Below are 27,774 nucleotides of genomic sequence, written 5' to 3' on the forward strand. Positions count from 1 at the left end.
TGTAGGATGGATGACGTCCAACAGGTTTCTATTGTATGCATGTTGGGCACATTCTACTGTGAAAAGACTAATTGTCAGGCAGGATAATCCACAGTCGCATGGGCGAGGACATCATGCCCTATTTGTAAAGGTGGTCTGCACATCTGTCAGAAATATGACCAGAAATGCTCAAATATGGAGGTATAAAAGTTTTACAGGGGTTGTACTATATGCCTGGTCAGAGGATCGAATTCCAGATGTAGAGTAGAGCAATCATAGCACCCATCTATAAAAAAAGAAATAAAGTTGAATGTGAGAATTACATAGGGATTTCTCTGAGTGTTCCTGGTAAAAATTATGCAAGTATTCTTGAGAAATGGCTAAGAAAAATTGTGGAAGAGAAGGGTGGATAAGACCAAGCTGGGTTAGGTCAAACATAGGTTGTCAGGTTCATATTTTCACAAGACGAATAGAAATCATTGTGAATCTGAAAAAGGCATATGATAAGGTGCCAAGACGAAAGCTGTTCAAAATGCTCTTTATATGGTGTAAATGGGACATTACATCAAACAATACATAGCCTCTATTTGAATTGTAAATAAATCAGCAGTTAGAAGTGAAAGAGACATAAAAAGATGGTTTGATGTTAACTCAAGTGTGTGATAATGGTGTACATCAGGGCTGTCCAATCTTAGGTAATCTGAGGGCCGCATGAAAAAAAATGATTTATCCAAAGGCTGCATCCAGAATAATAAATACAGCACATATATTAAATTACTTGGAGAGTCCTACGTTAGTTAGGTTTAGCAAGCACTTCGAAAATTTCATAAGAAAGAAAAGTCATCGTGCTTTTTAAGTTTTTATTGAAACAGTAGACAAAAAACAATTGTTTTAATGCTTGTAGTTGCCAATCGCAATAAATTTGCAAGAGAATTATCTGTCAATGAACATCTGTACTTTGATTTAATGAATTTCATTGTAGAAAAAGTGCTTTCTCAAAGAATATGTGCTCCCAAGCATTGGGCACATCTTGAGTCCAAAGTTCCTCAATTTTGGCACCTCTCTGTTGGTAGTAATTTAAAAAAATCTTCTCTTTTTCATTTCTGTTAGTATAAAAAAGGGTCTGATTGCAAATCACACAATTCGCTGAAGGTCAGATCTTACATTTTCAATGCTGACAGTCAAGGGTTGAGTAAAAATTGAAATATCGTCTTTAATTTCCTTAAAATCACCAAATCTATTAGAGTAATCAAACTATGGGTCATTCTATTTCTATATCTACTTTATTTCTTCTCTTTAAAATGTCCTACCACTTTAAAGCAAGCTTGAAGGCCTCAAGATGACAGCCTCCATCACCAAATCAGACTGCAGATGGTAACCTTCTCAGTCAAAATTTTTTAACTCACTAAAAAGGTCATAAAGATAGTAAATGGACAGACTTTTTTGGTAACAAACCAGCTTGGAATAAGGATTCAAGAAGAAAACTATTAAAAAAAAAAAGCAGAAACACACCTATTGGAATATAGCTATCTGGAATGTAAGTATCCACCACAAAATCATAGAACTTGATCAAACATTAGAAGAAAGAAATGTAAAAATAGCAGTAATTATAGAATCTAAAAAAAAAAAAAAAAAAAAAAAAAAAAAAAAAAAAAAAAAAAAAAACACAGAGGAACAGACAAAACTAAAAATTACATCTATATATACAGTGAGGTAAAAGCAGAAGAGAGAGTTAAATCTGCTGTAATGATCTTTTTACATAAATCTCTTAGAAACAATATAATACATTACAACTTTTGGAGTGATAGAATAATAGAAATTAGAATTAAAATAGACAGAGGCCATATGACAGTAATTGGAACTTACACACCTGAATAAAACTTTTACACACAACTGCAGAACATTTTAAATAAGACCAATCCCAAGGATCACATCCTGGTAATAGGAGATCTTAATGCAAGAATTGGCAATAAACCACATAAACCAAACATAGAACCTATAGGAGAACTTAACTGTAATAGGAATGGAAATAGATTAAGAGATTTTACTATAAACAATAACCTTAAAATAATGAACACCTTCAAACAAAGACATCCACAGATGCACCTGGGAAACAAGAGACAAGAAGCATTATTGATTACATAATCAGCAATATCAAAATGTCAGAAATAATAATAGATACAAGAGTATACAGAGGATCTGAAATAGAATCAGATCATTTCCTCTTAACTAGAAAAATAAAATGAGAACCAAGATGAAAAACAACAAAAAAAGTATAAGGAAAATAGAAATTTTGAATCCTTCCAAGTTAGACTTCTAGATGACAATAGTATTAAAGATTTGTACCAAAAAAGAATAAGGAACTGGATGATAAATATAAAATAAAATCAGAACATAGAAGAAGCATGGTGAAACCTAAAATTCATAATGACAAAAGCTGCAAAAGAAAGTTTAGGAACAAAGAAAAAGTGGAAAAGAAAGAGGCATTAGGGAGTGGGATGACAAAATTAAATTCATTATTGAAGAAAAGAAAAAAGCATATAAAGACTGGCTCAACCTGAAGACAATAGAATCAAAAATCGAATATAGCAGGAAAAAAGCAATAGCAAAAGCAGCATGCAGAAGAATAAACAGAAGGAACAATTTTGTAACAAAATTAGAGAGACTATACACTCAAAAGCCCTAACACATAAAATCCTTAAAGATCTAAGTAATGAAACTAGAGAAAAGCAGATATTAATACCATTAAAATAGAAACATGGCAAAATTACTACCAAGATCTGTGGTACGATGAAAACATTCAAAACAGAAAACCACCCTTTGTAAATATCTCCAACAACTTGAAAAACATCACTCTAGAAGAATTAACAGAAGCATTAACCCAAAGCAAAACAGGAAAGGCTCCAGGAGAAAACAATATAAACTTGGAACTTATCAAATATGCAGGACTTGAATTCTCACTCAGGTTACTTAACTTTTATAATATGATTTGGAAAGAAGGAAAATACCCACAAGATTGGACAAAAGCAATAGTTATCCCCATCTACAAAAAAGGACACAAATCTGATTGTAACAATTATCGTGGCATCAGCTTTCTTAGTACCTGTTATAAAGTTTAGGCAGAAATTTTGACAAAGAGATTTTCCACAGAGTGCTTCTTGGTGAATTATGCAATGCATTGTAAGGCAGTTAAAATTATTATGTTTCAATAGTCCACAAAAGCCACTTCCAGTCCGCGTCATAGCTTTGGTCCCATCTGTTACAATGCAGGAACATTTATCGAATCTTCCATAGTTCATAACAATTTTGAACTGCTTTGAAAATATCAGTACCTTTAGTAGTCCCATGTAAAGATTAAGATTGAGGAGTTCATTAATAGTAAAGTCCTCTTGAATAGTTCGAACAAAAATTAAAAGTAGACTTATGTCTGCTTGATCAGTGCTTTCATCCACACACAATGAAAAATACTCACATTTTGCTATTAAATCACACAGCTTTTTTGATACATACTGATCCATGTGTTGTATGTGTCTTGTGACAGTCTGTTGAGATAATACAACTGTTTAGAACTAATTTTGGCTCATTAAATTGTTTTGCCATTTCAATTGCATTTCTTCATAAACACACCATCACTAAAAAGCTTTTTTGCTTTTGCTAACTCCAATGCTACTTTGTACAAAGTGGCAAGGCTTGAACTTTGTTTAGTGCTATGTTTTGCAAAATAACTCGTTTGGTGCATCAATTTGTTATATTCTGCAATAATGGTGCTTCTTGATTCTCCAATATACATCTCAAATGTTTTACTGTGCAATGTAGTGTAGTGTCGTTTCACCTTTTTTTTTTAGGCACTAACATAACTTGCATGCAAATAAGAATTTAATTTTATTCTTGTTGTTTGTAATCAAATAGTCTGATTCCTGTCGGAATAAGACTATTTGATTCAGACTATTCAGTTTTTCTTTTCTTGTTAGGCATGGTTGTTTGACGATAAGTTGTAATAAAATTTATTAAGTAGATTACTAAAGATAACATTGAAATAAATCACAATGTGTATCTAGTAATTTGGTGAGCAGCAGTGACACAACGGATAGCTGAACAAATGAACAACACTAATTGTGTGCTCGCCTTCCCCGTGAGCACCAAGAGCATGCACATTGGAACAAAACAGTGTAAGAATGCTTCTTTGACACATCTATATTTGAAAAACACATGGGTATATTAGAAAACACTAAATAAAATTACCAACGTTGAAATTATCAATTAGTGATAGAATTAAAATATCTAATACACATTCAATTGAAATTATTTTATTTTTTTGCTCATGAAAATCAAAACCCACAGGCAGGCTGCACAAAATCGTACCGCAGGCTGCATCCAGTCTGCGGGCTGTATTTTGGACAGTCCTGGTGTACATTATCGCCACTGTTATTCATCATCTATATGGATCATGTTGTGAAGGAAAGCAGCATTAAATCTGATATCAAAATTGGCAGATACTAATCTTAGTTCTTTACTTTATGCAGATGATATTATGCTTTACCCAAATAAATCCATTACAAGTCTGCAAGATTCCCTGAACAAACTGAATAACTGATGCAATAAATTTGGTATGAAAATCAGTATTAAAACAACAAAGACAATGAAAATAGGCAGAAACATTGAAAACATCAACTGCATCTGGAATGGGGAACCTATAGAACAAATAAACATTTCAGCTATTTAGGCACAATTTTTAGTGAAGATGACAAAATAAAATTTGGAAATAGCAGAATTAGCAAAGCTGGTATGGTAGGAAGTCAACTGAGTAAATTTACATGGAATAAGAGAGAGAGAGAGAGAGAGATTAGTCAAAACACTAAACTAGCTGTATAAAAGGCAGTGTTCAAACCAATTTTAACTTATAGATCTGAGAGCTTGACCTCAGAGGGGTATATGTCAGGAATTTCTCAGGAATATGTCATCAAATTCCTGACATATACCCTCAAGATCTTATGATAGTACACATGAAAAGTTACATCATTACTAACTTCTTATCAATTTTCCTCCAGATTCAGATTAGCCTGCTATCTGTCAATATTATCAGATCTCATATTTCTGTCTAATCAAGAATACCTGCATAAATCTTATCAAGAATACTTAGTAAAGAAATTCCTCTGTGTAATTCTCACATCCAGCTTTATTTTTTTTTTTTTTTTTTTTTTTTTTAAATAGATGTGTACTATGGGCACTCTACTCCAATCATTTGGAATTCACTGCTCTGACCAGGCATTCTGAATTATGCAGTATAGCCACTGTAAAACTTTTAAACCTTGATATTATTATATTTATACCTCCATATTATTTTTTATGCCGGCCTGGTTGGCTGAGTGGTTGGTGTATCCACTCTTCAGCCAAGAGGCTGCAGGTTCGAATCCTGCATAGGCATGGATGTTTGTGATTGTCCACTCTCCCACTATGGACTGGGTCACCATGGGAGTAGTAGACCCAAACCTCCTGTAATGGGAGAGGCCTTCACCCTGCTGTGGGTAGAAATAGAGGCTATTCATTTTTTTTTTTTTCATTATTTTTATACCTCCATTTTTATACTTCCATATTAGCGAGAACAAATCTGTGTTTGTCTGGTTCATACCTATCAAGCATGTGTAAAGATATATATTATCTCTGGAAAATTTCCATGCTATTCCTCTAATTTAATTTTTATGGCTATTTTGCCTATTGGTCTTCAGGAGTACCCCTTTTATAATTTCATTGGCTTTTTACTCAATTTTTAGGACATTATTGATATTTTAAAGACATAGATACATGAAGAATATAAGGAAGGAATAATTTTGGACATACCTTTGTAAGATGTTTCTACAAAGACATCTTACAAGATGTTCTAAAAACATCCTACAAAGGTATGTCCAAAATTATTCCTTCCTTATATTCTTCATGTATCTATGTCTTTAAAATATCAACAATGCCCTAAAAAATTGAGTAAAAAGCCAATAACAAAGAAAAATGGGCAAAACAGCCATAAAAATTAATGTGTAAAGATGTTTGCATAAGTAAGGAACTAGATAAGAACAGAGATCTGCAAGTCGTCAAACTGTGTCATGCAGACTAGACAAGTGTATATAAAAGAGCATGCAGGTAACTTATTTCTGTACAAGCTAGGAGTATCAGAAACAAAAGAATAGTTGGTTGCCTTGGTTAATATATTAGGACCTCATATTGTAGGCATTAGTGAGACCTGGCTATCAGAAGCATACTAACTGATATCAAAGTAAAAAGGATACAGTATTTTTAGGAAGGATAGCCAGGATAAGAAAGGAGGGAGCATGCTGCTAATGATATCAGATGACTTGAATCCAGTTAGAGTTGAGACCTATGATTGCAATAATAGTGACAACTTTTTGTTGCAGTGAGTTTGAAGCCATCTGGTATGAGATGGAGTAATCATAACCCATTATGATTACTCTTTTTGCACCCAATGTATTTATTTGTTGATGCATTTCTTCATCACTAGGAACTGATCAATCAGGTCTGTTACAACATCCCACTATGTATTTAATCATTACACAAGAGTGGTGAAAAACCAATAGTACCCAGCTAACCGATCAGTATCTCAGGAGTGTGGGGGGGGGGTGAAGATTTTGGTAAAGTTGGTTAGGGCTCACATTCAGAAATAGGTTGACAGAGAATCTCTTTCTTTGGAACAAAACGTGGGTTTATTAAGGGAAGATCGTGTTTTAGCAACTTGCTCACATTTTATAATAATGTTACTACTACGTTAGACAAAGGGAATGGACTGACTATGATACTTTTGGATTTCGCTAAGTGCTTTTGACAGAATACAGCATGGAAGACTGATGCATAAATTGGTATGCTGCAGTTGATGATATTCAACCAAAAATGCTTATGTATGGAAGTATAAAATTTTGCAGTGGATACACTGCATAATTTAGAGAGCTTGTCAGACGGTCGAATCCCAGATGTTTGGAGTAGAGCTCTAATAGTTCCCATCTATAAAAAAAAAAATGTGAGAATTACAGAGGAATTTCTCTAGTAAGTGTTCCAGGTAAGATTTATGCAAGCATATTGAAAAGAGGTTTAGAAAGATTGCAGAAAAGAAACTCAGAGAAGAAGCAGCTGGGTTCAGGACAAATAGAGTTTGTCAAGAACAGATTTTCACTTTACGACAAATCATAGGAATATGACAAGGATCTGTACTTAAGTTTTTGTAGATTAGGCAAAGGCATATGACAAGATGCCTAGAGAAAAGTTTTTTTCAAAACACTACAATTATATGGGGTAAATGAAACATTATAAAGAGCAAAACAGTCTACATTAAAGTTGTAAGTCAGCAGTTAGAATTGAAGGATATATAGCAAGACGGTTTGATGTAAAATCAGAAGGAAGACAAGGATGCACTTTATCTCCTCTCTTATTCATGTCTATATGGCTCACATTATGAATGAAAGTGACATCAGGCATGATATTAGAATTGGAGATGTCAAGCTTAGCTCTTTGCTTTATGCAGATGTTGTGTACTCTTAAACACATCTAGTGCAAGTCACTAGAGGATTCTCTAAACTGAATGGCAGGTTTAAGAAATTTGGCATGAAAATTAGCAATAAAAAGACCAAAACTATGAAAATAGGCAGAAACATTAAACACTTCGACTGCTTTCTGAATGGAGAACCTATAGAAGAAATAAAATATTTTAACTATTTAAGCACAGTTTTTAGTGAAGATAGCAAGTTAAATTTGGAAATAAACAACAGAACAAAGCTGGTATATGGCAGGAAGTCATCTGAATTTATATGGAATAAGAGAGAAATTAGCCAAAACATCAAACAAGCAGTGTACGAGGCAGTGTTCAAGTCAGTTTCTTGGTGGAATGATTTTCAGTCAGAAGTGATTTGGAGGAAAATTGTTGATAGGAGATTAATAATGTAAATTTAATCATGTAGTGCTGTCATAGTAACCTGAACACCCCTTGGGAGTACATATTAGGAAATCGATGATGATGCTATTCAAAGGAAGAAGGTTTCTTCTTAACTAAGTAGGATTCGAGAACAGAAGGATGGTGGGGGTTTTTTTGTATGAGTAATTTAAGAAGTGGCTGTACATATTTCTTGTGATCTTGCTTATTAGAGAATTATGCTGCTAATGATATCAAGGTGTTTCTGAAAGGAAGGTGAATGTGGGGCAAGTGCCATCTGCTAAACTAAGAAAAAGATTAGCAATCACTGAAAGAAAATTTAATATACGATATGAAGAGTAATTGAAAGAACAGAGCCTTGAAGAACACCAGTACTAGATTCCTACATTCCAGGCTCTTCAAAAGTCTCCCTATGGTCCTGTTGAGTGGCACCACCCACTTCTCCCTTGAAGAGTTTTACTTGACCTTATAACACTGTGCATCATCAAGTGATTTGATATCGTACTCCTCAAAATAAACAGCCTAGTTGGGAAGATCATCAAAATAGTTTCCAGTGACACTATAATATTTTAGTATTCCTTTCAAAATCTTACATTCAAACTATCAGATCACCATTTGTGTTAAGAATCTTGACATTATCTTTGACAATTCTTTAAATTATATTCACATGATGATATGGTCTGTCTACCACACAACATACTCAGGTAATACTAAAAAAAGTTCTATAGGTATGAAGTTGAACATAGATTTATCTTTCAAACGGAACATTATGCTGACAAAATTATTAATAATACCGATCAACATGCTCATTTTCTTGAACTTTTAAGATATCCCTTGACACTACCACACCAGGCCATGATTATAACTTTACTACAAATGTGTGACTTACTAGAATATTAAACAACTGATAATGAACTTCCTACTTTTGATAATCTGTACCAAATTGAACTTTTCTAAAATATCCTTTCAGAAGATTCAATTGAAGATTTAGTTAAGTTTGTATCTGCATTTCTTCCTCATCGTACAATTCCTGTGCTGCATTAATTATCATGTTTCTATTATGTGCATAATAATACTTCATTCTATTGCAGTTTATATGCAGATATAAAATCCTTAGTTCATTGTACTAATTGTTTCTTTAACCAGTTGATGACCATCTTACTTAAACTCCTTGATCCACTCAAGGAGTTTATAGTAAATTTAATTAATGAGCTCTACCTTTATCTGCATAATTTTCAATAACACATTTTTATTAAACAGTAAGTTGACAGCTGGGAATGGTATTTATTGTTTGTTTAGAATAAATAAAAAACAAAATTCTTATTAATTTTGAGCTCATTAATGAGCTCAAATGCTTGCAGTTAAATGCAACATTACTGAGAAGTATAAACTATACTTACCACATCTTCTTTTCTTTTAAAACCTGTAAAGCACAACACGACATGCCTCATGGATAAAGTAAACAATGGACGACTACTGACACGCAGCTGTAAAAATAGTTTAATAAGAAATTTGCATTAATAAATATTAATATTCTAAACAAACAACACTATGCAGAAATAATTATACAAAAATACAAGGAAATTAATATTTCTAATGTGATAAGTCATGAATAATTTTTATGGTGATTTCAAAGATCAAATGTTGTTGAATCTATTGTATTTTTGCTATAAATGGACAGATGACTGAAAAAATAAATAAAAATAATAATAACCTTGATATCAGATATGAATACTGGTAAGTTAAAAGGAGGCATGGAGCTGTGTGTTGTTCAGTGATAAGTATAAGCAGAATGGGTAGGTCAAGGGAGCTCAGTGACTTTGAACATGGACTAGTTATTGGTTGCCACATCAGTAAGAAATCTGTCAGAGACATTTCAACCCTCCTCAAGTTGGCCAGGTCAACAGTTGGTGACGTGATTGTGAAGTGGAAACGTGAAGGCACAACCACAACAAAACAATGGTCGGGTAGGCTGCATTTAATGGCAGACAGGGACCATCGAGTGTTGAAGAAGGTGGTTCGTGGAAATCGCCAGACATCGAGTGAAACAATCAATCAAGAGTTCAGCAGTGCTACTAACTGTCCAGCCAGCACCATGACTGTGCATTGAGAGTTAAGAGGAATGGGATTCCATGATTGAGTAGCTGCCTATAAACCAAACATTTCTCCTGTGAACGCTAAGCGCTGCTTGCAGTGGTGTAAAGAGCGATGCTACTGGACAACTGAAAACATGTGATTTGGAATGATGAATCACATTTTACCATGTGGCAGTCCAATGGGGGGTCTGGGTGTGGTGAATGCCTGGAAAATGATTCCTGCAAGCATGTGTAGTGCCAACAGTGAAATTTGGAGGAGGTGGTGTTACAGTGTGGGGGTGGTTTTCATGGAATGGACTTAGCCCTCTCGTAACACTACACAGAAATATAAATGCTGAAGGGTACAAGGACATTTTGACCCATTGCGTACTGTCTATGGTAGAAGATCAATTCAGTGATGACTATTGTCTGTATCAGAATGACAATGCTACCTGCCATAAAGCAAGGTCTATGAGAGAATGGTTTGTGGACAATAATGTTCCAGAAATGGACTGGCTGACCCAGAGCTCTGACCTAAATCCCATAGAACACTAGGATGAAATAGAATGCTGACTTCGCTCCATACAAATGACCCACATCACGAAAACTGCTCTGGCTACAGCTCTTCAGGAAGAATAGGCTGCCATTACAACAGTATGGCATTATAAAATACCCTGGTCCACAGTGCAAAATTGGTTTGCGCTGATAACACTACTACTAAACTTCACAACATACAAAATACCTTTTCAGCCAATGACTATACCCTCTCCTCCCCCTGCACACACTAGATACATCCTCCACTTCCAAACAAATCCATCACTATGTCATATATCTGTAACACCTCTGAAAAGTTGGTGATAATCCTTAAAAATTATGAGAACCAAGCCATACAGAAAGTTAGCATTCCTTATCAGCTTGCACTGAAGACCAGCTGCAATTTCTGCATTTATCAGAAGTCTACCATCTATCCTGAGCAGCAGAAACCTTTCGCACTATGGCCAAATAAGCCAACTTGGATATCAGAGAACCAAGAATATGTTTCAACAACTATGGAAGCTGAGGTCTAATAGCCAAAAAGGCAGGGCAGCCAACATTAGGATATCAGAGCATGTGGCTACAGCCGTTTCTGTCACTACAGATGCACAAATCTAGCAGACCATACCTTGAATACTTAAGATAGGATCCACTGATAAAAAAGCCATCTCACTCCACTAAAACAAATTTAATTTCAGAGGCTTTCCCACGTATCTGCTTCTACCCTCACGAACTATCCTAACATCAACAAATATTGTTACATTAAACTGTCTTTCACCTGAGAAATTCATCTACAGATAATCAGCCCAATGGCCAAAATACTAAATTAAATTAGACTGCATAATAAGACTATAGGCCTCACTGTATTTCTCCTGCTTATTCTCACTTACTGATGTAATGCCTGCATGCACACATTAATACTAGTGCATTATTCTTCTGATGATGGCAATTTAAATTTGGCAAAAGATTGGAAATAATTTATTTAGTTATTATATCATCTATGCTGGAATAATCAATGTATAAGATTGAAAACACCAGAAGCATGAGCATTCAGAAGAAAACAAAAGCCACAACAACCTCCTGCAATATCCCAGAAAGAAAGATTCATTATAACCACAATGCAACTATAAAAATATTTTAAACCAAAAATATTAGTTTCATATGCTCTGTGGTGTACTTCATCAGGATTATAGTTATTTCTTGACATGAAAACATAGTAGCAGAATGATTCTTGAACAGTAACGTTAATGGAATCACTAAATTGAAGTGAAGCATGTGTGTGACATTATAACCAAGTTTTGAATTTCAGGTCTTATGTAGGTTGACCAAAGTTGGTTTAGAATAAGGCCTTAATTTTTATAGTATAGCATTGGATATCATGCCATATATCTTAAATTTACAAATACATAAAGTTTGATATATGGCATTCTAATTAGCTGCTCAGATTACCTGATGTTTTTCCTTCAGCCTGATTTGTGTAATCTTTTCTTCTCTATCACTGTGTTCTTTTACATGAATTCCCTCCCCATCTCCTCACAAAAAAAATTGAGAGAAGATAGTTAACATATGTTTATTATGTTATGAAAATTTTATAAAATCCCTGCTTCTTGAGAGATGCATAGGGCTATATGGGCAACCAAAGCATCATAGATTTTTTTTTTTTTTTTTCAAAGGGGTGAATGCAACTTTCAAGTCATAGTATTTCAAAAAACAGCTATTTGTATTTGTGATGTTCTTAATGTACAGTAAAGTGTCTACAGCCTTGGAATTTATAGTTTTCTTGAATATTTGCATAGCAGTACACTATTTAGAACAGACACCCTAAGGGCAAGATGCATTGTGCTATGTAACGAGTCATGTTTGTAGCTGTAATAAATTGGAGGAATATGATGCTCACATGTCAATGCAACTGTGTCCAGGTGAAAATGGCTGCAAGAAGGGAAACTGATGAAGTTTGAAAGAGATGTTGTGATAGGATGCCACGTTGCAGGCCTATCTGTTCAGCAAATTGTTGACAAACAGAGCGATCCCAGATCAACATTCAGTAATATCATACTGAGATGGAAGTGCAGGTGGTCAACTGCAAGTGCAACCCACAACACTCATTGAATGTGACCATAGGGTGCTACGGAGGATAATATGTAAAAGCCACACCTAGTCGGCCAACATGTTGAATTCAAAGTTCCGGCATCAACTGAAACAAGAATCTGCACAAAAACATTTAGAGCCAAGGCTCACACCATGGGTTTCCATGGTAGGACTACAATGTGCAAGCCTCATTTGCACCACTGAAGACCAGCGTGGTCTTCAGTGGTGTAAATAGCATGTACAGTGGGATGTGAAAGCTTGGAAAGCAGTGTTATATAGCAATGAATCATGCTAAACCCCTCTACTGAGCAGATGGATGGGTGTGGTAGATGCCTAGTGAACATCTTTTACCAGAGTGCTTAACCCAACTATGAAATTCAGAGGTGGTGGTATGATGGTTTGGTCTTGTTTCTCCTGGTTTGGCCTCAGACCTCTGTAGTGCCACAAACACTGAACTTTGAGATGTATATGAACATTCTGGACAATGCAATGCATCCTACTTTGTGGTGTTTCTAAAGAAGTGACCATTGTCTCTCTTCAAGCAAAACAGTTGTGTCATAAGGCTGCTGCAACTGTGTGGTTTGTAGACATGACAGTCACCACACTCGACTGGCCTACACAGAGCCCTGATCTCAACCCTACTGAACATCTGTGGGATGAACTGGAGCATCAAGTGAAGTCAAGGGATGTCTGCTCCACAACAGTCCAGGACTTCATTACATGCCTACAGGAAGAATGGTCCAAAATTCCTTGATTGCTATTGTATGCTTGTGGAAAGCATGCCCTGTAGGATTTCCAGTCATCGCAACGAAAGGAGGTCCTACATCTTATTAAGCTGAGTGCCATGGCTGTTTGTTCCTCATACTATGGTGTCCACCACAGACTTCTTTCTAAGCAGTGTGTGTGCACACACAGCATTTGTTTTATTTTTTTTTGGAGAATATGTTAAGATATTTGCTATGTAAAACTTTTTTTATATTTGCTATATAAAATTTTTATAAAATTATCTTATACATTTTACTTATTTTTTTTTTATATACATATACAATAAATTTATGAACCATGTGCTATAAACTTAATTTGTTGTTCTTATTCCAAAAGAATTATCACATTATGAAGTAAAAATATCAGTGTCAATTTAATTTTCCCTGATAATAAAGAATGAGTACTGGCATCTACTGTTTTACAAAGTGCTGTATATGCTTATTCCTCTTCACAGCACTAGGAGTATAAGGCCTCAACCAGAGATCTCCATCTGGCAATCTGTTTCCCCCCACCCTCTCCATCTGTATCCAGTTCTAATGTTTCCAAGCTCTTATTCAAATTCCTCTGTGTTGACTCATGTTTGGTCTACCACTCTTCCCTTGCGGATTTCACCCTAATGCTTGTTTTTCAGTTTTCTTAGAACACGTATCTCCATTTTCTCTAAATGATGTCATATATTGCTAGTTTTTGGCTTAGTTTTCCACTATAATTCTTGACTGGATATCTTTTCTGGCCATTTTATTTACAAAGCTTTTCAGTTTTTTCCTAATTGTTTTTATTATTTTCCCTGTTTCTAATGAATAGAGTAAAACTGATTTAGTATCTGTATTAAATAATCTGATTTTTTTTTTAAAACCTATATATCCTTTGATCTCCATATTTTGCTTAACATGTTAAAAAAGTGTCTGTATTTTAGAATCCTTCCTCTGTGCTTTCCTGTTTATTACTGATCCTAGGTAATTAGAGTTCTTCACTCTTTCTAAAATTGACGATCAAGTACTGTCTTCTTTTTGTTTGTTATTTACATCATATGATAGTCAGGGCATCATTTAGTTTAATTTTTTTTTTTTCCCTTCGTGTGCGTGTGTCAGTAAACATATATCATCTACAAAATCTAGGTAATGTAGTTGTTCTATTAGATTCCATTGTATTCCTTTGAAACTTTTCATGGCATTGCATTTCTCATAACCTAGTCTACAACAATAAGAAATATTGCTGGGTAGAGAGAATGCAGCCCTAACTCCTGTTTTATTTTCAAACTTTTCTGTAAGTTTTCCCATTGTGCATAATTTAAATATTTCATAAATTTTCTTAACCATATTAATAATTTTACATGATATGAAATAATATGACATTAATTTCCATATAGCTTCCTATCAATGCTGTCAAAAGTTATTTGTTCAAAATCAACTAAGTTGATGTAAAGATTTGACTACCATTCTATTGACTGCTCTATTATTATTATTATTGAATGTTGCTATTTGATCTAAACATGACATAGGTAGAGAAAGTATATATATTCACTGTTACATCTACATCTGCTTTTAATAGTTCATTTAGTATACCATTTATATTCATTATCTCTTTCAACTATTCTACCAATCTTTATATTTTCTTTTTATTATTGTTTTGATCTTCAGTGACATTCCTTTTCTTGCCTGTTATTGTTCTTGTAATACTATACATTTCAGTATCATCTATTAGCTGCAATTTCTGCCTCATTTAATAGGTTTTCTATTAACTCTTCTTTTATTTAGTAATATTAGTAAACTGTAATTTGTGAACTATGCTAAATTACAAAACATGATATATGAACACACTCTTATGTTAAAAAATATTAAACAAACAATCTCTAAATTAACTATAAACAATTTTTAAATACAAATATAATCTGTAATTTAGTGAAGACTTGAGCTTCAAATTCCATTTTATCCAAAAAGTTTTAGTATAATAGAGAGGTAATAGTATGTGTGTTATAAGTCAAATATATTCTGCTGGTTTCAAATGCAGTGCATATAAAAAACAATATCTGTGTACAAATATCCATTTGTACACAGAGTAACGCTGTTCTTTACTTGGGGGGGGTGATAGCAATATTGCACCTTAACTTTGTAGAAAATATTAAATATAAAGCAATTGTGCATACTAATTGGTAACAAGTGATTATTCTAATTATTAAAGAGAATAGGTGTATTTTATTACCTCTCCTCTTTCTGCAAACTGCAAAAGTGCTGTTGGACCTAAAATACAATGACCGGCTTCCAAAAGAGAATCAAAGATTTCTCCTTCAAATTCTTCCAATATAAATACTACCCTGTACTGGCCAGTGAAATGAATAAACTCACTACCATCCCTACTAAACACAAGAGGAACCTGAAGACTCTGAGAAAAACAACAACAACTATGAAGCAATTATGTAAGTATCGTATTTCAATAAATAATGCTACCATGATTTAAAAAATTAACCTTTTAAAATCAAAAGCAGAGTAATTGCAAGCTGTTCAATGTTAATAAGTTTATTAAACTAACAAAATTAATTTTAAAAAATTTATAACAGAAAACATTTAATATGTACTCTATACTCTACTGGCTTCAATAACATGGTGAAAAAAAAAAAAAACTGCATATGGTGACCAATATCAAATCTAAAATGACTAAAGTAGTTATTGCAAATTGTTCTGTCATAGAATTAAGTACATAAAATACCCAGAACATACCAAAAGATGTTCATTAAAATTATGTCTATTGGGGGGGGGGGGGGGATACAAGCGTGTGCTAAAAAAAAATAATGCCTATTTGGTATATAAAATTTTAAATGTTGAACCAAACATTCAGTTTTTAACTGAATAAATTCTTATTCAAATCAGGAGACAAAAAAAAAAAAAAAAAATTGAATTTTCAAAATACAAATGCTAATGAACAATTGATATTCAGAAGATGGGTTAGCAAAATAAAAACACAATATACTGTAGATCAAACTTGATCACACAAATGGGGGGTGGGTGGATGAGTTCATTTCTGTATGACTGCCAGAAAGCTTTCTTACACCTAAATCTTTGAAGTACAGTCTACTCTTGTTAAATTTTCTGGAAACAATTTTGAATGGAAATAAAAATTAATAATTCACTGACTAAATTCAATCTTTATGCATCAAAATTTTGTCAGCATTATCTAGGCACTCAAAAGACATACCTCAAAAAAATGAAATGACTCAAGGAATGGGATAGAAGATAAGACAGCATGGCAAAATTTGTTTAATATCACACCAATTTTCCTCCTATTATCATGGTTCTGTAGAATTAATTTAGCCAATTCCATTGCAAGAAAAGTCATGGATCTAAAGTGAGATTTGTGCAATAAATTGGCTTTCTTCAATCTAATGAAAAGATCTTAATTTGAGACATGTTGTGCTAATCTGCTTTTGGGTTACTGGAAGTTTTAAACACACGCACAGCAACTACCCTCTGGGGCATGCTTTCAACTAGTTTCTGATACATAGTAACAGGAATATTCTTCCATTCCTCATGCAAAGCTATCCCCATTGTTCTGACACTGGTGATGGCTGCTGTGGTCTGGAGTCAATTTGGCATTTTAATTCATTCCAAAGATGTTTTGTGGGGGGGGGGGGAGTTTGAGGACTCTGTGGAGTCAGCCAGTCCAACACTTCAACGTTATTTGGAGCAATTTCATGCTGAAACATGCAAAGTACTTCATGCTTCTGACACTGTGGAATGGCTAGCAGGATGTCCAGGTAGCCATCGACGTCATGGTTTGGGCATATCCACCAATGGACCAAGCCATCCACCAACTCAAACACCCAAATACCATTACTGAGCATCCACTAAACTTGACAGTTGGAATGAAGAAGTCATGACGGAACTGTTCACCAGGTAATCTCCAGATCCAATACATGACCATCAGAGGGAAACATCTGGAAGCATGGTTCATTGCTCCACAGAACCCTTTTCCAATCATCTGCAATCCAGGAATGCACCAGTCCAAATGTCATTTGGCATTGAGTGGTGATGTGTGGCTTGTTTGCAGCAGCAGCAGCTCTGCTGTATTAATCTAAGGCATGCAGATCTCTGCAGACAGTTCTAGTGCTGACGGATGTTCTTGCAGCATTTGAGATTGACTGCAAGTTCCACTGTTGATGACGCGAAGGATGCACGAACATTCATTCAGAGACAGAGATCATCAATCTCAGTCCGTGAGTGTTGGTGGCCTTTCAGGGCATTTTCCTGCTGTGGTAGCACCATCAACTTTCCATCTACGAATGAATAAGTAACAGTGGATAATGTCACAAACAGAAAGATCACTGATATGACATCCAACTACATTCCACATTGGAAGCCTGTCAGTTCAGTTGAATGTAGCATCTTAACATCGACATCGCAAAACATGCAGCACATCGCACCTTTTATTACCAGGACTTATGCAGACACTCCTTGAATATTTGCATGTGGTGGAATCCGAAATTTGAATGGTACATAAAGTGTCCAAATACTTTTGTCAACATTGTGTGTGTGTGTAGTAAATGGCAGTTCATCCTCTGTACAGAGAATATTGCACACACTCAGAAAGAAGGGATATGGAATTCTTTAATTTGCCTCAGGATGGTAAGAACTTTGTTCAGCCATTTATACTGTTTTAATCCTGTGCCATTTACCAAGATTCCAATTTATTTGTTGTTCCTTTGATGTAAGGAATATGGTTTGTGAGATGGGTTTATTCTTTTTTGTATTAGCCTTTTTCATACCCATTTTATTCCAATGATGTTGAACATTGTCCATTGTTCCAGATACAATTGCTCTACTCAGGAAGCAAGAATTTGAAAATTCCTACTCTTGGGAAGCATCACAGACATCTCTTATATGTGAGTAGATTTATGGTAGACTGAACACACAAGAAGGGTCACAAACTCATTTACAAGGTTCTCTCCCTGAACATCTTGTAACAAGAGTATTATTCTCTTTCATTTCTCAAGTAAAACAAATTTGAGAGTGGATATTGTTATGAAATTGTAGAAACTCTGAAAGAGACTATGAGCTATGCAAAACCTGAAGAACACCTTAACTATCAACATCAAATGTTATAATCTTCACCTTAAGTGCTCCAAACTATTCAGGTTGGATATTTCAGCTTTCACAGAAATCAAAAATGAAATTAAACATATTGAGGAACTTTAGGTAATACAGAATACCATTCTATGTGTAAAATGGTATTATGTATTACCCAAAGTTCCTGTAACAAAAGAATATTAATCGGGAAGTAAATGCCAAGCAATACTTCTAGAAGATAAGAGTGATCTACTAATTGTCAAACTCCATCCTTTCAGATAATGCAAAATTTTCAGGTAAAAGTTTCAATTTTGCTATTGCCCTGTAAAAGTCCTCTCTACTAACATTGTATATGGCAGCAAAAAGCTACCATAGGAATATGACAACATTAGGTTACAGGTCCCAGCCTTGTTTATAAACACCAATCATCCAAAAAGCCATATCTCTGAGACAAGAATCCAGAAAACATAAACCAAAAAGTAATCAAGGCAGACAAATGAAATGCCACTGTGATTTAAACAGTAGCCCATAATAAAATAAGTTTTTGTCAAATATGGCAAACATATACCAATAAACAGCATTCCCACTATTGAAATAAAAACTTCTTGTCTTTCAGATCATATAAGAAGCCCTACTTAAGCTACTGAAAGACAAGAAGTTTTTTTTAGCTCAATTAAAATTTTTTTACCCACACACACACACACACACACCAAAGCTATATGGAATAACTATGGCTCATAAACCTGGAGTCCTGCTATGCCCACTGTGGATGCCATAAATTGTGATGCCCTATAAATTGGCTGAACACTTTCCATCCAAATTCAATCAAAAACTCCCCCCCCACACACACACACAATTGTGAGATTTTACAATTCAATCAGGTCATCCAGCTCTTCAAACAAACTGAATGAGTAGCAATTGGTCGCCACTTTCATACCCACACAAGCCTTGATAACTTATATATAAAGTCTTGATCTCAAGCAATGAATCTCCCCCCCCCCACCTTAATCCAAAAAAAGTCTGGTTGAGGTATACAGATGATGTTCGCTTTTTTTTTTTTGGCCTCATGACCTACAGGCCTACTCTTGTTATAAGGCAATCAGATGGTTATCTTCTGTGTCTGTCTACTGTAAATCCAAAACATGAACAGATTACCTACATGCAAATTCACATCGGTATATTCACAACTTTACTCTGCAGAGCAAAGAGAATTTCATCCTCAAGCCAGGCAATGCATCTAAAAAATAAAGACACTGTTTAATATCATTTAAACAAAATAGGTACAACAAAATCATAAAATTCTTCTTACATACCATCAAAAGGATGTGCAAGAGACTGTAATAATACATGATAAAGAGTTTACATTATCAACCTCCCATCAACATGTCCATCATATCCAAATTAATCTGCTATTTGTCTGAACTCTAACAATGTCAGGTTTTATATTTGGTCTTCTAAGGCATTATTAACTGCAACAAGCCATGCAGAGCTTGATCTTCCTTTGAGTCTTTTTTCCTGCTCCCCCCCCCCCGATGACACTAAATATCTATTTCCAAAATCTTGCCCCCATCTCATGCACACACTCGTGAGTTTTACATTTCAATCAGGTCACCCAGTGTATGTTAAGCATCAAATACTTTTTTGCCAACTTTTCCTCCCTCACTGTGAAAGTGCAAGCGAAGCCATATCCTATTATTATTGCTATATCTAATCTAATATCATCCTTTTTAATATGATGTCATTTGTTCACTTTTCTCAGCACTCTCATATCTACTTCTCTAGTAATTGATCAACTGCTTTATTTGTAATCCAACTTAGATTTATAAGTTAAAAATTGTTTGAGCACTGTTTGTATGCTTCTATTACAGCATTTTGGCCAATTTCTCTCTTATTTTAAATACAAGTATTTATTCAACTGGCTTCTCACCATACAAATGCTGATTATTGCATGTTTTTCTATATTTGTCATCTTCACTAAAAACTATGCCTAAATAACTACTTCAGTTATTCCATAACAACTGAAAGTCATGCTTACAGTGTTCCTACCTATTTTCAAAATCTGCAATTTTATTACTAATTTTAATACTGAATTTGTTAGAGCAGTTATTCGATTTACCACTGGATTTATTTACGAGATAAATAAACTATATTGAATATGGCGTTGTACTACCTTGCTGGGGTAAGGTAGTACAACACCGGGCAACTCATAGCAAAGGTGGAACAAGCTACCAACACTCCTATCCCAGTATCTCCCATAATGCAAAACACATCTCCTTGCAGATATGTATAATGTTATGCATTAAGGGATTGGCCACTACCCAGACTAGTTTCGACCTTTATTGAGGTTCCTTCAGTGGGAGCCAGGTCCAGAGTTGAAGATACCAGGCAGAAGCAATAGCGAGATCATCTTTACCTATAGGAGTTGCGAAAAGGTGTGCCACCATTATACATAACATTATACATACATATGTGTGCATAACATTATAAATATCTGCAAGGAGATGTGTTTTGCATTATGGGAGATACTGGGATAGGAGTGTTGACAGCTTACTCCACCTTTGGTATGAGTTGCCCAGTGTTGTACTACCTACCCCGGTAAGGTAGTACAACACCATATTCAGTCCTGAAGATATTTTCAGGTGCAAACTTTGTTTGCTCACACTTGGATAAAGGATTAAACTAAATTTATTATAGTCTAACCAAGTGAAAAATAAACTTTCAACATCCTTCTCTAAATCCAAAGTAATTTAATAAAAAAAGGTGGCACACCTTTTGGTAAATCCTATAGGAAAAGATGACCTCGCTATTGCTTCTGCCTGGTATCTCCAACTCTTGGCCTGGCTCCCACTGAAGAGACCTCAATAAAGGTCGAAACTGGTAAATCCTATAGGAAAAGTGTTGATAGAGTGTTGGTATCTTGCTCCACCTTTGCTACGAGTTTCCCGGTGTTGTACTACCTACCCTGGTAAGGTAGTACAACACCATATTCAGTCCTGAAGATATTTTCAGGAAGTGGTCTGGGTAGGCCAAGCCAGACTAACAGCAGATCTAACAGCACCAACCATATAGAAAACATTTGGGAAAATTTGGAGAAAAGGACAAAACTAATAATGCAAAGCACCTGGTGAATTTATGTTAAGGATATTTAACTAGTCATTACTAAATCCATGTTCCAATATAAAGATGTGCAAAGTTCGTGTGGAGAGAATATACACAAGAAATAAGGAAAGCCTCATATCAAATTTTGACATGTTTAATTTAGCATTAAGATGAGCGCTCAGGTCAACTTATGAAACTTTCATAGCTTCTAAAACATTCAGTTTTGAAATAATGTTGGATCTAGTATCCACTTTGCCTATACAAAATATTATATTCAGGCAATAAAAATCAGGGAAAAGGAGTAGCAGCAATAGTATTCAACATTAACTATGAGGTAATCTTCTTGAATGGAAGACAACATCAAGTAGTGATGTGAACAAATATCAGAATGGGGAACTGGACAATGAGACTTATTTTTGCCTATGGTCCTACAGAAGGTTTTACTAAGGAAGAAATGGAGGTATTTTTTGGGAAGGCAGCTGGAACAATGAAAGTTGGTCCTTGTTGGAGACCAGCAAAGTAGGAAATGATTATCAGACATATAGAAATATTTTGGGAAAATTTAGAGAAAATAGCAAAGCTGATAATAATGGTAAGTATCTCCAGGATTTCAGCTTAGGACATGGACTAGCTCTTACTAACATCATGTTCCAACATAAAATTTGCACAAATTCACATGGAGAGAAGATGAAAGAAATAAAAAAAAATTGACTGTGTTATAGTTAACAGTGATGCTTTTCCACTGATTCATGACACAAGAATATATAGAGGATCTGAAATAGGAAGTGATCACTATTTAGTTATGAGCAGGATAAAACTGAATTTCATATTGAAAAGAACAGTGTGTAAGAAAGTTTTAAAATGAATCAAAACTGAGCAGCTTTTAGAGGTTAACTGTTGACTCAAATACACAAACATCATTCAAGAAAAAAGTGAAAGAATTCGAAACCCATTACTAAATCTTGGAGATCCAGTGGCAAACCCTGAAGAAAACGTTGATTGATTTAACTGAGAGGCATGTGGTGAGGTTGCCTGTAAGAACAGAAAAATCAAAACTCCATGGTGGACAGTCAAGGAAGAGAAAGCTATTGAAAGTTCTTGGCAGGTAAGTCAGCTTGTCCTCTTAAAAGAAGACAGAGAAAAATGTAAGGAAGCAAAGGACTGAGTAAAAGTAATAGCTAAACAAAAGCCATAGGAAGATAACAACATAGAAAATAAATATCAGGAAAGTGGCAAAATAATCTATAGGGTATTGAAAAGTTTAGAAATGGAGGAAGGGTAATGTAAAAGGAATTTGAGATGATAATGCTGACATAAAACTGAAGATAAAGGTATTCTAGATGTCTAGAATAATTACTTTGAAAGATCATTGAATGAAACAGTGTCAGCATGGTGGTAGAAAACTTCCAACATGAATGCAGTCAGAAATACATACCATACTTGAAGTAGAAAAAGCCATCAAAAACAAACCTCAAAGGTGAAAAGGCAGTTGGAGCAGAAGAAATTTGACCAGAAATGTTCAAATATAGAGGTATAAAAGCTTTACAGTGGCTGCACTGCATAATTCAAAAGGCCTGGTCAGAGGGATTTGAATGTCAGATGATTAGGGTACAGCTCTCATAGTACCCATCTATAAAAAGGGATATAAAATGGTGCTAAAAACATAACACTAAGAAGAGCAGCAGAATTGAGAACAAGACGACTTGCGCCACTAAGAAAGTTATGGTATGAATGCATATGGTATATGGGTGACTAATGCAGAAGTGATTGTTGAACTAATGAATAGCCATTTTGCTAAATGCTATCAACCAGATATATGCAACATTGAGCCTGCCACTACCTCTTCACTGAATGAAGAAACTCAGATGTATGAAGAGGAGGAATTAGAGCTTTTGCACAAAATGAATAAGAATTCAGCAATAGGGACTGGTGGGATATCAGCATGAGCACTAAAAGAGTGTTCAGCTGAAGTGGCTATTCCTTTGACCAGGCTATATAATTTGAGTCCCAGAACAGGGAATATTCCACAGGAATAGAAAGAATGTATGGTAATCCCATTGCACAAGGGTGGTGCAAATGATGCATCCAAACATCAATCAATCAGTATCTCAGGAGTAGTGGTAGTGATTTTGGAAAAACTGGTTAAAGTTCGCATTGAGAAATGGGTTGATAGTAAATCTCTGCTTTACAATGAACAGCATGGCTTTACTAAGGGAAGGTCATGTTTCAGCAACTTGTTCACATTCTATAATAATGCTACCATTAAACTAGGCAAGGAGAATGGATACACCAAGGTAATTTTGGATTTTGCTAAGGCTTTTGACAGAATACAGCAGGGAAGACTACTGCATAAATTGGAGAATATAAGTTTGGATGATAAAATTAGTATGGATAAGAGGATGGTTGACTGACATATCAAAAAAGTGGTATACAGGAGATGTGAGTCTGCAAGATTTAGGGTAACTAGTGGTATACCACAAGGATAAATCCTTGGTCCACTGTTATTCAATCTGTACATTAATGACACTGGGAAAGATCTGACATGCAAAATACAGCTATTTGTTGATGGTGCAAAGATAGGTAGGGTAAATCAAGAGTGTTGCTAATATGCAGTACTTGCAGAATGATTTGAATAGGCTGGAATTGAGGGCATGGGAAAATGAATGTCAGTAAATGTAAAGTGCATGTAGAATAAGACCTCACTTGTACTATTGTGCGCAGGTCTGGTCTCCATTGCGATTCCAATATAGTGGAAAGATTGTAAAGGAGTGCATGTTAAAAATGATATCAGCATTGTGGAATACTGATTATGAAGACATTTGATTGAGAATTTGTAGACTGCAAACACTAGCAAAAAGGAGAAAGAGGGAAGATATGATTGCGACTTACAAAGTCTGAAAGGGTCATACAAGATTTCAGTTGATGGAATTTTTCATTTTATGGGGAGTGAGGAAAGGACAAGAGAGCATCCTCAGAAGCTGAGAATGAATGCTGCTAAGAAGGAGATGAGGGATTATCATAGATTTTTCTCTCATAGGGTGGTGCATGATCGGAATGGATTGCTATTGGATGTTGCGTGTGCAAGCAGCATGAATGAATTCAAGAATAAACATGATAGCTGGTGCATGTAGTATGTGGCCTCCTTCGATGAGTCCCCGACTCTCTGGGGGTCTCTTAATAATAATGATAATAATGGAATGTGAAAATTACAGAAATATTTCGTTAGTGAGTGTTCCTGGTAATATTTGTGCAAGTGTGGAAGGAACGCTTAGTGAAGAATAAGCTGGATTCAGACCAAATAGAGCTCTATATCAGATTTTCACTTTAAAACAAATAGCTGAGAAATCTTGGGAATATAACAAGGATTTGTATTTAAGTTTAGTAAATCTGAAAAAGGCACATTAGTAGGTGCCAAGAGGAAAGCTCTTCAAAAAGCTAATTATATGATGTAAATGGAACATTATATTGAGCAATACATAGTCTATTTAAGCTGTAAGTGAGCAATTAGAATTAAAGGAGGTACAGGAAGATGGTTTGATATTAAATCAGGTGTGCAACAAGTGTATATTATCTCCAATGTTATTCATTATCTATAAGAATTGCATTATGAAGGATTGTGGTATTAAATCTGATATCAAAATTGGCAATGTTAATCTTACTTTATGTAGATAATGCTATATTTCTGAATAAATCCAGTACAGGTCTAGAAGATTCCCTTACTAAATCGAATACTATTTTAATGAATTTGGTATGAAAATCAGCAATAAAAAGACAAAGAAAATGAAAATAGGCAGTAACACCAAAAACATCAACTGTATCTTAAATGGAGAACCTATAAAACAAGTAAAACATTTCAGCTATTTAGGAAGATGTAGAACACGCACTGTCTATCCTAGAACATAATCAGGATGTTCACAGCAAAATTTAGGCACACTTTAGAAGAAAGCTGTGTAGAATTCCAGCAACAGAGCTTCGTATCCTCCTGAACTTTTGATATCCAAAGAACAAGAGAAAGTGCAGCTTAATATATTAGTTGTATAATCAATCATTGAGGAAGAACTGAAAAGAGCACTCTTCCATGCAGTGCCATAGGGTCTGATGACATTCATAATATGATAAAACATCTCCACTAACTTCAAAAAAAAAAAGTTTATAACAGCTTGGAGATATAGTATATTAAAAGACTTATTAATTCAAATCTCAAGAGAACCTTGCTTTATATATATATATATATATATATTAAGAACTCTCCCTAACTGAATGTTCAGGTCCACAGATGGATGTTTCCTGTCTGAAATGTAATACTCTTTGTAGTCAAAGTGAACAACTTTCTGTGTAGGCAATGCTCTTTATATTGATGAATTTTCTGGCATTCTTGTAACATGCATCACTGAAAGACAACTGCAGTAAACAGAATTATATGCTTTCAAAAGGTTTTTAGTAAAAAGTGTTCCTGCAATCTGCACTCCCAAACCTCTGCAATCCATTCTCCACAGAATAGATTACTGAGTTTTGTGAGTGCTGATGAATGGTCCTTGCTTCATCTGAATCATGCCCGTGTTCATTCAAAGCTTGATTATGATTCACAAGTCCATTCATCAGCAAAGAAGAGTACCATGCAATGGTTCGATCCCTTAATGTATTAAAAATGAAGTCTTATCAAATAAAAGCTAAACATCCTACATGGACTAGTGTTTTTTTTTTTCCTATGTTGGGCAGCTCAACATGACACATCAGGTCATTCATCTATTTGGTGTGTGTGTGTGTGTGTGTGTGTGTGTGTGTGTGTGTGTGTGTGTGTGTGTGTGTGTGTGTGTGTGTGTGTAAAAAGAGATTATGTAAGCTTCCAGAATGAATGAATGTAGACAACATTACCTGTACTGATCATAAGACTTCCTGATGAGAAGTTTGACTCTAATGCAAAATCTCTGTGTGCTGGTTAAGGAACTTGCTTACTCAATCATCAGAATCTGCAGTTGCTTAATGCACACAGAGCAGAGCACTTCAAATCTGACAAGCAAGTTGAATTGAAGTGCAGAGAGCTTTCAACTCAGAGGACACCAGTTAGGATGCAGGATCTTGCATTTCTACTAGTACCTGTGTGCATGTGCCTAGTTGTATTTCTTTGAGCCTGTAAAGATGCCTTGGTGACCAAGGCAAAACACTGGCATAGTAATTTAATAGCTAAATAAATTTAGTCAATAATTAATGTCTCTAGGCATGTGGTTTCTCCATTAAACTTCAACATGTGCATAAATAACAGATTTTGCAAAGATCAAGTTTCTCTCTCATCACAATGGCAGTGGTACCATCGGAATGGCACCACTGTTACTTCAACCAAAGATAAAGCAGACCTCCTGGCCTTGTCCTTTTCCTCAAACTCCTCACTGATGACTAAGGAAAATAGCATCCTACCATACTGGAATTGGGCACTATATGCCTTCTGTAGTTTGTGGATAAAAAGAGAGAAAATTATATAGAAAATACCTTAGACACTAAAAAGTCTCCTGGTCCTAATGGCATCTCTTCATTTGTTCTCAAATATTGTGCTCCAGAACCAATCACCATCCTCTGTTGTCCCCTACAATCTATCATATACAACTGGTACTTATCACAACATGTGAAGCAATCACATATCCAAATATTCCAAAAAGGGAATAAGATGTCTACTATCAAACTAACAACAATTGCTGTCTCAGTCCTCTCCAAAATAATAGAAAAAGTCATCAGTAACCAATTTCTCCACTACCTAGAGACCCACCAATTAATTCAGCAACAACCAGTGTGGATTCTGTCATTCCAGATCCACATAGCTTACATCACTTACCACTGGACATGCACAATGGAAAAGTTTGGAGAAACTCGTGCTGTTGCTCTTGATGTTTCCAGAGTTTTTGATTGTGTCTGGCATTGAGACCTGATAAACAAACTGCTATCCTATGATCTACCTATTACCTTCTGTAATTAGGTTGCTAGCTTCCTCTCTGGTCATTCACTGTATGTATATAATAGTTAATGGCTTCACTCATTTCGAACTTTACCACAATGCTTCAGGGCTTTGTCCTATCACCTACCCTCAATTCTCACGTACATAAACAACCTATTTTCAATTGCCACTAATCCTATTCACAGCTTTGCAAACGATAGTACTCTCATTCATCCTACTCATTTGACAAACCATGCAGCACACAGATATCCCAAGCATCAAGATCATCTACAACTAGCATCTTAAACATTGATCTACGAT

At 35.1% G+C, this 27,774-nt stretch overlaps 1 protein-coding gene across 2 annotated transcripts in view; it reads right to left on the reverse strand.

The window, feature by feature from the left end:
* The window catches only part of pbl (epithelial cell transforming 2 pebble), a 237,909-nt gene that overhangs the window by 175,275 nt on the left and 34,860 nt on the right, over nucleotides 1-27,774 (reverse strand). For both annotated transcript variants that reach the window (XM_090413580.1, XM_090413579.1), the window contains exons 4-5: nucleotides 15,571-15,750; nucleotides 9,307-9,393 (exon numbers count right to left, since the gene is read on the reverse strand). In XM_090413580.1, the coding sequence (XP_090269706.1) occupies nucleotides 9,307-9,393; nucleotides 15,571-15,750 (267 nt within the window). The remainder of the gene's footprint in view (nucleotides 1-9,306; nucleotides 9,394-15,570; nucleotides 15,751-27,774) is intronic.

This window comes from Typopeltis vanoorti, chromosome 24 (assembly GCF_054136105.1).
Source record: "Typopeltis vanoorti isolate ZY-2024b chromosome 24, IOZ_Tvanoo_1.0, whole genome shotgun sequence".
Classification (NCBI taxonomy): Eukaryota; Metazoa; Arthropoda; class Arachnida; order Uropygi; family Thelyphonidae; genus Typopeltis; species Typopeltis vanoorti.